Genomic DNA, 13,420 nt, shown 5'->3' with positions numbered 1-13,420 from the left:
TCGTAATAATGCGCGCTCGCCGGGTGTATAAATATACAGCAAGAGAAGGGACACGGGTTAGGAGGAGGTTGCGCGGTATGATTTAACGTGATGTGACGCGTGCGGGGGTGTCGAGGGTGTTGTGGGTATAATATATAAAACGAGGGTGTCTGTGGTGCAATATAGATGTCAGAAATAATCATCTTTTCATCTGATGGAACTTAAGAGGAGGCGTCGATCCTACAGAGGAAATGGGAGCGCGTCAAACCGAATGAGTCATCACTTTAACAGACACTCGTCCTCCGATATTAGTGGAAGTTGCAGGTTTCAAAACACAAACTTGGTATGGTAGTAAAACTAACAACCTACTGTTGTGATTTATTCTAAAGGTTGGCGATAATTAGCGTCGCCCGCAAACTCTTTTAGATCAAGGGTGTCAATGTCAATAATGCCAGGGGCCGAAATTCGAAACGCACTCCAAGCTGTGGGTCAAACAGAGTTAACAGTCAACTGCATCACCTGGATGTGGTTCAAAAAATAAATAAAAAAATCTACGAACATTAGGGAAATTTGTGTAAATGTACGCTTGAAGAATTGTGCGTTACACACCTTCAACAGAATTCGACCTCCATGTTTTATCCTTCCAGAAACCATATGTGTAGACTGTTTGGGATAAACATTTATTTTAAGACAACCATATGTATAATAAGTTCTGGTGGGCCAGATTCAGTCTGCGGGCCTTATGTTTGACCTATGGGTTTCAGGTAATCTACCTGTCATTCACCCCTGGTTGTCAATCGATTAAAATGCTTAATCTCGATTAATCGCATGACCCTCACGGTTACCTGTGAAATGGTTAAAATTGTTAATGTATGTTACACACATGTTTACAAATAAGAATGCATCCCAGACTATTACTGGAATGAGACTTTCCCAGAAATGAGTAATGATATTTGGAACAGTATAAAATGGAAAACGCTGCCCGACTTCCTACAGTAAAAATGGGCTCTGATTGGAACCAGGAAGTTTGCGAGCGAATGTTCCTCATTTCTTCCCAGAGTCACTGCTTGGATACATCGAACAACAGTGATGAATGTTGAGAAATGAAGGATTTCTTTATTAATATGTGAGCGGTTGTGATGATAATAAAAACCATCTCCGCTGCTAAAAACCCAGCTTTGAGGCCGCAGCCAAGAAATGTGATTACATTAGCAATGAAAATCTCGCAAGACTCTGAGTAACACACGGGGATGAGTACAGTACGAGACATTTCACAGACAGAGAAAGAGAAACATCTTGTTACTTTCCATGGAGAAAAACAATCGAGCCTCAACATGAGCTGGCAGTAATTATCTGTGCAGACAAAAAAACACACACACACACACAAACCACTATTCACTTGTAATTTTGGAAAAAAAAAAACTTTTTTAACTCGTATATAAAAAACTGTATGAAACACGAAACAAAAATACGCCAATTAAAGTAACCAATGAAAGATGAGTAAAATCTGCCACTTTCTGGTAATCCAAAAAAATCCTAGAAGGATTGACACAAGATCAACATTTTGACAAATTACAGCCTTTGACGGTGAAATGAAAGGACGGCTGATGTGGAAAGAAAAATAATTTCACTTAGGCGCACACTAGCTTTGAAAATGTATGTTAAGAAAAGAAATATGGTGTCTTTCTATCATCTGCCTTTTTTTTTCAATGCACTCGAAAAATTTACAGCCTAAAAGATGCTAAGTAGTCAAACTGCAATCGGCACACTAGCTTTGAAAATGTATGTTAATAAAAGAAATATGGTGTATCTTTCTATCGTCTGCCTTTTTTTTTTCAATGTACTCGAAAGATTTACAGCCTAAAAGATGCTAAGTATTTTCATTAGCTGCAGCCCTAGCATGGTTTGCTGTACATCTAGACCAGTCAAACTGCAATCATAGCATAATTACCTATAAATATTTTTTTTCTGCAAATAAGTACAAATATATTTTTAAAAAATACTATTATTTAATAAAATAAAATATAATTTGACAAAACAACATGAAGACAAAGAGTTTGTGCACTTTCAGAATTCATCAAGTGGGCCAGATTAAACCCCCTAGTGGGCTAATTCATCACTGCGGGCTATATGTTTGACACCCCTGGTCTAGATATTATAGTGGATACTACTGAAGACCAAGTCCAGGCTGATCTGAAGGTAATGAAGTGAAGGCAAAACTGCGCTGCATCTCATGTATTTTTTTTTTCAAACTTTTAAGACACCTTTTTGTTCAACACTGCACAACCAAGTGTAAAGTGTCAACATTGGCAGTTGGCACAGAGATGGATAACAACTGACAAAGTCAAGTTATGATGTGAAAGGCTTTTTGTGACGGTTCCCAGCGTCAGGATGAATAACATCACAAAATCCACTGAGCTTTGTTGAAATGACAGTGAAGGAACTCTACTGTAAACTTCTCACTCATTTTGGTTAAAGTGATTATCACTGCATCACAATCTTGAATTGAGCAAAACAGTTTTTCGCCGACTGTAAACTATAAGTTTTCACAGGGTGGAGGAGAGGTAAATGGACTAGGATCAGATTGTTCGCTTTAAATTGACCGCAGGTTAGCACGTAGGAGTATGTGATAACCTGCGACAAATTTTGAGGACTCAAACTCAAACTCACTCAAAGGATGAAAAACACATTTTAAAAAACGATTATTCTATAAAATATATCATGTTTACCTTAAGAAACCACAGCTGAGAGTTTACATAGACTTTTATAGCAAATTAATAAATGCATTATTTTGTGGTTAGACTATTACACACAATTAAAGAGTTATTAGAGTCAGGTTTTACAGGTCAAAACAAAGAAGAAAAATATGGTTTAAATAAGGAAAAATTATTTTCAACTAAACTGCAGAGACTACGTTTCAAATTTGTTAAAACTGGCAGCAGGTTCAGGTGTAGAACAGGTAAATTAGCAAACATACAGAAAAGTAACTGAAAACATCCGTCAATAGATAGCACCAGATAGCAACATAAATAGTCAAACAAATAGCTAAAGATTTAAAGGAATAGATAGATAAAACGGTTTACAGTTCACTGACAATTAGCTACAAGATAGAAGATTTGTTTTTCAAATTGTAGATATTTGGTTATAATGTAGTAAAATCAAAGCTAAAGACGACAAATCTCTCCAAAATTCAGCCAACAGTAAAGTCACCCACGAATTTAAGGGAAATCCAAAAAAATTGCCAAAGCACATAAAAGAAAGCCAAATGCTTTAAAAAAATAAAAATAAAAAAAAAATTCAGATTTGCTAACAATTAGTTGGCAACAACAACAAACACTTAAAAGCCTGGCAAAAAAAATAGCTTGTAATTTAACAATAGCCAAATATTGTTCTTAAAATAAAAACTCAACGTGCGCCAGAAATGAACCAAAGCATATGTCGGGTTATTTCTTTTTTTCTACTAGCCTCCACGACGCACTAACACAACACATTAGCACACTTCACACTGTGTTTGTGTGTGATATTTTCCTCGATTCTCTGTAGTCAGGAAAAACGTGACTGCAGGCCATGCTGGTGCTAAATAAGCATAAGAATGCCGGAAGACCCTGACCCTTTCTTTCAACCCCAGTGACACATCCAGGCAGTAAACATGACCAGACTGTCGATGCAGGGAAGAGGAAAAGGGGAGGGGGGGCGGGGGGGGAGAGTGGGATGGCTTTGTGTTTCCAAGCACAGACTGGGACTTCATGCTGAATCTCTACATACATGCACCGAGGCACGCATGCAGGAATACGTCGATTTATTCACATGGGCCAACACACACACACACACACTCACACACACACACTGGAAAGATAATAATATATTAGGCAGCGACCAATGAGAGCACAAAGCCTCCAGGATCCTTTCATCTATAAATACACCACACATATAGGATGTTTCCAACAATGATGCCAGTTGACATGAACCACATTCCAGACATATCTACCTGTGAGTCATGCATGTAAAGCATCCACAGGATGTTTACGTCAGAATCAGCGTCGATGGAGATCCTAATTAGAAAGAATATTCCTGAGGTTAAAAGGTCAGAACACAAAAGGCTGAGGAACCCCCTCCCCACTCCCCCCCTCCCCACGTACTCATGGATACAAGCACGTAGAGCCCCACCTACGCACCACAACCTTGGTTACCCTCCCAACCCCCAGAGACACACACACACACACACACACACACACAACACTGTCTCTATATGTGTGTGTGTACACCTATATAGGCAGTATAGGATCTACCCCACATGGGTGTTATGACTACGGACCAACCCCATGCTGATTGGATCGTAAGTAATGAACATCAAACGTGCAGACTGGTAGTATTTCAGACTAATGTTAGAAGGTTAAAATATAGATATCAAAGTTTGATTTCCTGGTTTTAAAGCCCTCGTTCTGTTTGTTCAAACCTGACTGTCAGTGAAGTTTGGTTCAGTTCTGTGTAAACATGGAAAGTCTTGTCCACATCAACTATCTGGTCTGGCTTAAATAGGTGGTCTGAGTCCACATTCAGGTTGAACCTTGTAGTGCTTTTCACTACCTCCACTACCTACCGACATTTAGTTCACTTTAAAACTTTATAACAACAGTGTCAGACGAGTCATAGTGATGGAAAATATCTAAAATAAAAATTTAAAAAAAATTTTTCTAGGCCTGTTAAACAATTAATCATGATTAATCATAATTGTAAATAATCAAGAAAAATAAATATTCCTAAATAGATAGACAGATAGGTCTTTATTAATCCCTTAAATATCTGTAAATAGTCTTATTATAGATAGACAGATAGGTCTTTATTAATTCCTTAAATATCTGTCTTATGTTTTGACTAATAGAAATGGTGACATTATTGATATCAATTTTATTCATAACAAACATCAATTTTTAGCCAGATTTGAATAGAAAATACAGGTTTTGTGGTTTCATGCAAGTCTCTATATCCCTTAGTTTAATCCAGATAGCCGTCAAAATGAATCATGATTAATTACAATAAGTAAATAATCCTTAATATGACACAAATAAACATCTGTAAATTGCTAGAACAGAGAAAGGACACATTTTGACTATTACAATTGATGAAATTATTACGTACAAAAGTTAAACTCAAAATTTCTCTTCAAAATTTTAGCTTTTTTTTGTCTTGATGAAAGCGTTTAGAGTTGCTTTCAAAACTGTAGTGAAGCCGTTGAACTCTACAATATTAATCAGTCTGCAGTCCCTCATCTTCAAAATTTTAGCTTGGGCAAAAACAAAAAACTACCGCGTGAAAAAACAACTGACTGAAAAAAAGAGAGAACTTTTTTTTTTCAAAACTTGTAAAAGTGCTCAGTATTTATGATTATTTGACTGAAGAGAAATGCCTTTGGCACATACATATTTCACCAAGGTGGTCCAGACCTCCATCTTTACACAAGGGACCGTCTATGCAGAAATCGTGTTTTCACGCCGTCTGTGCGCAGCAGAAGTGTGGAGGTCAACGAATGTGTGCACTTCATGAAGATTGATGGAATGTAAAGCATCCATGAGAATTGTGTCATCCAGCCATTTCTGCACCAGGTCACAGTAACGTCTTGTGAACATGTGTGCGCCATAGAAAATGCAACATGCGTAGGAGGTCACACACATGTCAGCCGCACATGTGTGAACACATCCAACTACGCAGACAACTGAGTTAGCACGTCTGCAAAATATGCTTGTCTTTGTCAGAACATCCAGATGTGTAGGCTGCCCGTGGCCTTCCTGCTCTATCTCATCTACCGCCGTCATTGTCAGTGGAGTGAAATGTACAAGAGGAATTCACAACAGGGGGGGGGGGGACTAAACAATTTCTACAATTTGTTGCATTTAATGGTTTATGTGCTTCCACACCAGGTCACAACCTGCTTCACAGCCTCATCTAAGGCCCAAAATAGTCCCAGGAACCAGAGGTGTGGACTCGAGTCTCATGACTTGGACTCGAGTCAGACTCGAATCATCAATTTGATGACTTTAGACTCGACTTGACAAAATGTAAAGAGACTTGGAACTCGACTTGGACTTTAACATCAATGACTCGTGACTTCACTTGGACTCGAGCCCTTTGACTCGACAAGACTTGATACTTTCTCCAAAACCCAAAGATTATAAAGTAAGTTATTGAGGAGCGCTGTGTATCTCTCATTGTGCACGTATGTGCTGTCGGCACAACATCCAATCAAATAAAACGTTGGCCAATCAAATTGCGGGACAACCAATGAGAAAGAGCTGTCGAACAATGCGCGGGTTAGAGAAAATTATACAAAAGATCGTGTTATTCGGATTTAAAAACTACGATATGGTCAACAAAAAACGAGTGGCAGTGAGTGGAAGGACTCGAAAACAGAAACGGCAGGACTTGGGACTTGACTTGACACTTTTCAGTCTTGACTTGGATTCGACTCGGACTTTGCCTATTTGGACCTGAGACTTGATTCGGACTTGAGTGCAAAGACTTGAGACTTGCTTGTGACTCGCAAAGCAATGACTTGGTCCCACCTCTGCCAGGAACTTTAATAGCTCTTTTTTGACAAGGAAAGATGGAGCTAGATTCAAATATTCCATAAGAGATGTTACAATTTAAAGGCATTCAATAATAAAAGTTTAACCATTATATATTTGTCAAGTTCTACAGTTTTATTTTAATTAATTTTCAACCCTCAAAAATGAAGAATCTTAAAACTATTGCAAACATCATATATGAACCAAACCTGAACGGAAACAACAGAATTTGCTGTAGCCCCATCTTGTTTGGAGGTACGTTTTTCATGTTCATGAAATATGCCAGTCCGTACATGCCTTAATTTAATTAAAACTGTCGTCATAGCATTAGTAAACACAGGGAACACTGAAAACAAATAAAACGAAATAGCAACAGGCGACGTGACACGGTTTACAAAGAAAGAAATTTGGTTAATAACTCACGTGTATGATGATGATGATGATGAGCGACTAACTCACGTGTATGATGATGATGATGAGCGATGTCCAGGTGATAGACATGTCCCAGTGGCCTACTGATAATCCATGACTGGTCTCCACTGACGTACTTGAAATCCCGTTTTAAAATAATTTAATTTTAGTAATAAGTATTCAATAATAATCCACAAGTGGTTCCCTGAGAGTGTCCGCGTTTGTTAAATAACAGCTTCTAAATACGAACTTCAAATCCTGCATGACCACACACCTGATTGCAGAAAAAGGTGTAATACCAATTTTGACCGCATTTTACAACTGATGCATCCGTAGTAAGAGGGGCGCTGTTTCACCAACTTAAGGAAATACAATTTAAGATAGACCGAGCGAACCAAACGAAGAAAACTGAACGTGTTCCGGAATTGTAATCTGTTGAGAACGGTTCATATAGTCTGTGAATAACTGCACATTTTTATTTAGTCATAAAATATATATTTACCCAGAATTAAACAAAATATCAGACAGAATCAAATGTAGATTACAGTCGTTCAGAGAAACGACTGCAGTTGTATTAGCTGAGTGCAGTCCATAATTGTAAGGAACATGGTTCCTCCTTGAGAGGTCACTATGGTGTAGCTTGTTCCACTAAATATTAACAAAACTTTTAATTACGTTTGAGATTTCTGCTGAATTTATGTAATATCTCAGGAGATAAAATAAAGGAAGTGAAAGTTAACAGACTTGGAAAAAATGTATTTTTACGGTATCATAATATATTTATATTCCCTCTTCCTCTTTTAGTAAAAGATACATTTATAGCAAATGAATGTATGGTCGTACTTTACTACGTTATTCAACCCTTCAAGCTACAGTTAAAGTTTTGTTTCCCAGTGTACACCTGGGACTGATATCATTATTTAACTGCGGGGTGGAACAAAGTCGAGGATGAAAGTTGGTCGGTGTTGAAAGTGGGTCTTGTGAATGTAGGTCTTGGAGACAGCGTGTGTGGGTAAAGCAGGCTTACAGTAGTAATCCTCTTCACAGACACCCATCTGACTATCAATAGGATGAGACCCAGACAGAGCCTCACAAACGTGCAGACTCCCAGGGTTCCATTCGAAGGAAGTCAGTTTTGTCTCGTTCATTGTAATTCAATGGGCCCAAAAAAAGACCCTTTATTTCTAATCATGTTCTCCTTCCAGTCATGTGTCCCTCAGATGTCCTCCCTCACAAGACATCTGAGGGAGGCTGTAATATTCCACCATGAGTGTATTCCCTCAGGTGTGTCACCAAATTCTTTGAGCAATTGTTTGACTCATTCACGGGACAATAAATTGTCAAGGCTCCTCCTGGAAGCTGAACTTTCTGTTGACTTAAATGGTTCCTGAAATTTTTCATCACCGCTTCCTGGCTCTGATGTCACCAGTCGACTAATGACACGGAGGAAGAGGGACATTCATCCCAGAATAACTCAGGAAAAAAACTGGCGCTGGTTGAAAGACATAATGAGTCTTGAGAAAAAGAGACACGAAGTTTCGGCTCCGTGACTCACGTCTCAGAGTAGTTCCTTACCCGGAACATCTAAACATTTTTGGAGAAGCTATTTCTGGATCCATTCACATAAGCAAAAATTTGAAGAAAGAAAAACTTGAATGAAATGACGAAACAGAGCAAAAATCAAGTTGTTTGTACATTTTTTTTTATTTTGGCATTTCTTTGTTTTTGCATTTATATTAAGCAAAGTGCATCTTATTTACTTTTTCTCATCAACACATTGCACAATACATAAATAATGATGCATATAAAACGTCTTCGTATTTACAATTAATAATATATTTATATATAACATAAAATACATTTTTCACTTCTTATTTTATTTAATTAAATCTTTGTCTTTTAATAAACAAAGTCCGTCAGAATCTTATACTTTCATCTTCTTTTTAAAACCTTTTTTTTTCTCTCTTTGAACCTCTGGAACAAAATAGGAAAGGAGGTGAAGTCTGTTTGTCGATGGGGGAGGGCGAAAAGAGGCGAGGAGGGTGGAGGAGAGGAAAGGCTGCTGCTATCGGGTGTTGAAGATGACTTCCAACCAGCATGGGCAGCTACTGATGAACTGTCTGGTGTAGCATTGACCCCAGCCTTTCACAAAGCTTATCTGCACTGTGAAGCCCGTGCGCGGCTGCTGTGTGAACTCGTGGTCGTTCGGCCGCTGCAGGCTGCCGGCCTTGTCATAGTCAAAAGCTTTGATGGAGAAACCGGGGAACACCTTGTGCACTAGCAGCGTGCGTGAGTCCGGGTTGTCCAGTGTGGCCGACTTTATGAAGATAGGGTAGCAGCTGCGGTTGTAGACCCACACCCCGTCTGGCTCACGCGTCAACTGGATGCCATAGCCGATCTTGGCACGCACCATCTGCACCAGCTGGGACTTGTTATCAGAGCAGAGCTGACCCAGGCAGAAGCCATTCCCCTGAGGTAGATCATAGAAGATGTCCAGAGAGGACTCCTGGACTGAGTAGAGGCGTCCAACGCGTGTCTTCTCCTCCCAGTATGCCACCACGCACCAGTGGGCCCGCTCGCCAGACTCCTGCATTGCCATGGAATCTGAAATCACAACAAGAGAAGGGGGAACGTTAGAACTCCGGTTGCAACATAAAGGAAAACATTTAAGCTCAACCAGATGATGCGAGACACTGAATTGTCAAAGATATTTCATGTAGCATGACCTCTGAACACACACAGATATTTGTCACATTTTCAGACAGGGAGAATTCTCTTTTCAAGCTTCCCTACTTCCCACTAACAACATATCAGCCTAAAGACAGGGTACGTGAGATGAAGATGAAGATCGACACCATCGGAGAAAATAGCAAACTCAGTGTTCTGTAGAACTGAAACAACAGATTCTACCTGAAATGATGCTCACTGTTTACTAGTTTTCTGGCTTCCTGCGGATGAACTAACAAAAAGAATATTGTTCAGGGGTTAACCATTGCCCAAAGAGCCCTTTCACGGAGCAAAGTTCTGAAAATAAAAAAAATAAATAACAAAAAACTTCTGTGAAGCAGTGACTGCGAGAGGCTACCGAAATATCTTCCTCAACACTCTGCCTCCTTCACCACTTTTCCCCTCATACCAGTTTCGGGAAACGAGAGAATTTGCTTTAGTCTGCAGCCAACACTCAACTGTCATCCTCAATTTTTTGCCGTACAGGAAAACCATGTTGGAATTCATGGACTTCAGACGGCAGAAGCAACCCAGAGACACTGGCAGGCAAGTGTCCACACGCAGTACAATATTTGTCTAGGCATTAAATGCTTATCTTCTGTCTGGCCCGCTGTATTTATGTTGCAGCCGAGCCAACAATGTGATGACGTCAGCTCACTGTCCTGATCATCTCCCTCCAGCAACAGGCTTCACCCCGCTGGAGGAAATTAGAAAGTATGTCTGAATTTGTGTTTTCACAGAGATGAGGATGGCAGGAAAGGAGCATTAAAAAAAAAAACAAAAAAAAAATACAACATGACGAAGGGTTTCGGTACAAACACAGAGCCTGCACTGTTTACTGTGATGTTTAGCTGCCAAGCTGAGGCAGGCCATTAACTCTTAAACCCTGCTGTCTAAATTGTTGACAAGCTTCAGACCTCTCCAGTCTTAAGTTTCCCCTGAGCGTAAAAGAAGTGTAGCATTGGCCGTGCTCCAGTTTCCAACCCACCACAACTACCACCTCGTCCTCCTCCTCCTCCTCCTCCCTCTCCTGTCTCCCTTTAGTGTGCCTCCTGTGCCGTCCCCCTTCATATCTCTATTGCACAGAAATCTGGCTCCCAGCTACTCCCAGCAAGAAAAGTGGGAGCCAGTCAGGCGCGAGGGAAATAGAGGGAGACGGAGAGAATGCGAGAGGAAAGAAAAAGGGGGCAGGGTGGGGAAGCAAAGGAATGTTTTTCAATTTTTTTTTTTTTTTTTGCACTGTTACTTTTGCAAATTTGCTTCCTCTCACTCCCCTAATTACCTGAGCTTTTGCAACTATTATCAGCTGCTCATTTGAACTGAATCTCCTCCACACAAACACAAACTCTCAAATCCTGCCTCGGTGAAAAACAAGCTCAACGGTTGAGAAATCCCAAAGACGGGAAACGTATGTGAATAAGAGGGGAGGAAAAAAAAAAAGAAGAAAATGAACAGAGCCCCTCTCAGAGCCGTTTCACTTGCCCCAATCTACCCACCCCGACCCCAGTCTGCCACCACCCGCCCCCTTCCCCCTCTACTCGTTTCATCCTGCGGTGGCTGTGAATGTAACTGGTAATTTGGAAGGTCCCGTCTGAGACAAACTGCAACATTAATGTGGCAGGATATATGCTGGCCCGAGCAGACTCGCTGCGGCCTGTCATTAGCCTTCATTAGACGTGGGGAGAAGGAAGAAAAAAGGGGAAGAAAAAGACAACACCAGGAGAAGAGACAGAAAAAGGAGAGGGTGAGGAGGGTGAGGAGGGGGGCTGGGAGTGAAAAAAAAACTGAAAGCATGCCTTCTGTAAAACAAGAGGGGCTGTGTTCTTTGAAGTTGGTCTGAGCCAAGCCTCGGGGAGTTTATCGTAAATCCATCCTCATGGGGTACTGGGGGAAACTAAGTACCCAGTTATCTACCTTAGACTAAATGGAGGAAAAAACATTTATCTTCCAGATAAGAGACAGAAAGTATTTTTGTGTCGCAGGCTGCGTCTCCGATTCTGGCGGAGGCATCGTTCTCAAGACCCTTATTTTACATGTACGTACAGGAACAGCCCGGGTTGACAAGAACAAGGACACGTTGGACTTTCTCAACAGCTGACAGAGGGCCTGGTGGTGGAGCTCACCTGTGGGGCCCTGTGTGAGTGTGAGAGTGTGTGTGTGTGTGTGTTTGTTATTGCTGAGAGAGACAGGCCCTGGCGTCAGAGGTCATTAGAGCGGCTGCCTGTCTGAGCCTGTCATTGCAGCCTGAAAACACCCTGCTATTCAGGACTACATGAACTGCCCCGCTTCCCCTCCCTCGTCGCCTCTGCTCTCTTCTTCTCTCTGAAACTGTTTGTGAGAAACACAGAGGAGAAAAGAAAGCAGAAGCTTGGGGCTCAAGACTAAAAAAAAAAAAAAAAAAAATGAAGCTAACGTAGGAAAACAGGGACCTTGGAAAATGTTATCTTTTGTGTTTAGAAAATGTCTACACCTTTCAATAACAATGTGATAAACTTAAAGTTGGCAATCCCAATTATATAACAGCAGACAGAGTGTTGTTGTCAGACAGCCTTCAAAGTTGACAAGACACCAGTCACCTTTAATGTGGTTTGGTTTTTTTACATTAGCAGACTGTGTGTGATTTAGTAACATCTAATGTTACATAGTTACATTTTTACTATTTTATTGAATAATAAAGGTGAACAAGCTGCAGGTTTTGGGTTTCACTCAAATGTAGTTGGGATACAGACTTGTGGTAATGTATACGATACTATTAGGAGATTGAACAGAAACTAGAGCATCAGTGAAGTTAGTTTAGCATTGGAGAGTCAGACCTCGGATTTATCGAGAAGCTACACTGAGTCCAAGTCAACACATAACCAGAGATGGGTATTATTCAAAGATTCTCACATATAAAAAAAAAACAAAAAGAAAAGTGTTCCCTTATCCTTGACATTAGAGTGAGACAGGCAGACGGCACCATCTGTGGGGCGCAGCCTTGTGAAGACCATGTTCACAGCTTGTCCTGACAGTGGATGAGCTTACAACTCATGAGTAATGCTACTGAGCACAGAGTCTCACACACACACACACACACACAAACGTCCCCGCACTAACACGCTTTATTCCGAGTGCAAGGCTCATTTAACTGAATTTAAATTTTTAACACATTGTGTGTTTGCGTGCGAGGTGTCTGCTGGTCCGGCTGCTCGTGTTACAGTCTGACACTATTTCAGGTGGCTCGCACATAGGTGAATGCATGCGTGTCAGACGGTGTCGTCAGAGTCTCTGTGCCGACTCCGTCTGTGCCCGGTGTGCTTTTTCAGCAGCTCCAGCCACTCAGGCCTTCACTGACAGAGCCGTCTGTGTTCTCCTGTCTGGACGTCTGCCTATCGAAGCATTAGTCCGTCTATCTGTCTGCCAAACCCACCTGCTCGTCTGCTCTGTGGCCTTTCAGTCCATGTGTCTCGGCCTCCACCTCACTAAAGATAAGCTGGCGAGCTGGTGTCCAGGAGCCATCTGTCATCCTGGACCGCTCTGCCTCTGCCTCTGCCTCTTGTCTGCTGCTGCCGCTCTGTCCTTTTCTGCTTTGTCCCGTGAGGTTACACTCATAAACCCCAGTCTAACCCAAAAAGACTTCCCCTGCTGGCAAGGACGGGCAAACGCACTGTGCGGAAATAAACAGCGCAAGCTTCACGTGACTGGGAATGATAATGATGACGAGCCTCGTGAAAAGCATCGTCTGGCAAAAGTAAAAAAAA

At 41.0% G+C, this 13,420-nt stretch overlaps 1 protein-coding gene across 1 annotated transcript in view; it reads right to left on the bottom strand.

Annotated features, from left to right (window-relative positions):
* Positions 1-8,638: 8,638 nt before the first annotated feature.
* The window catches only part of smad7 (SMAD family member 7), a 21,794-nt gene continuing 17,012 nt past the window's right edge, over positions 8,639-13,420 (bottom strand). Inside the window, exon 5 of the mRNA XM_008326081.3 lies at positions 8,639-9,557. Within this exon, the coding sequence (XP_008324303.1) occupies positions 9,019-9,557 (539 nt within the window). The 3' untranslated portion in view covers positions 8,639-9,018. The remainder of the gene's footprint in view (positions 9,558-13,420) is intronic.

This window comes from Cynoglossus semilaevis, chromosome 14 (assembly GCF_000523025.1).
Source record: "Cynoglossus semilaevis isolate Cse_v1.0 chromosome 14, Cse_v1.0, whole genome shotgun sequence".
NCBI classification, from domain to species: Eukaryota; Metazoa; Chordata; class Actinopteri; order Pleuronectiformes; family Cynoglossidae; genus Cynoglossus; species Cynoglossus semilaevis.
The sequence above is the reverse complement of the archived record's forward strand: the minus strand, read 5'-3'. Positions and strand labels throughout refer to the sequence as shown.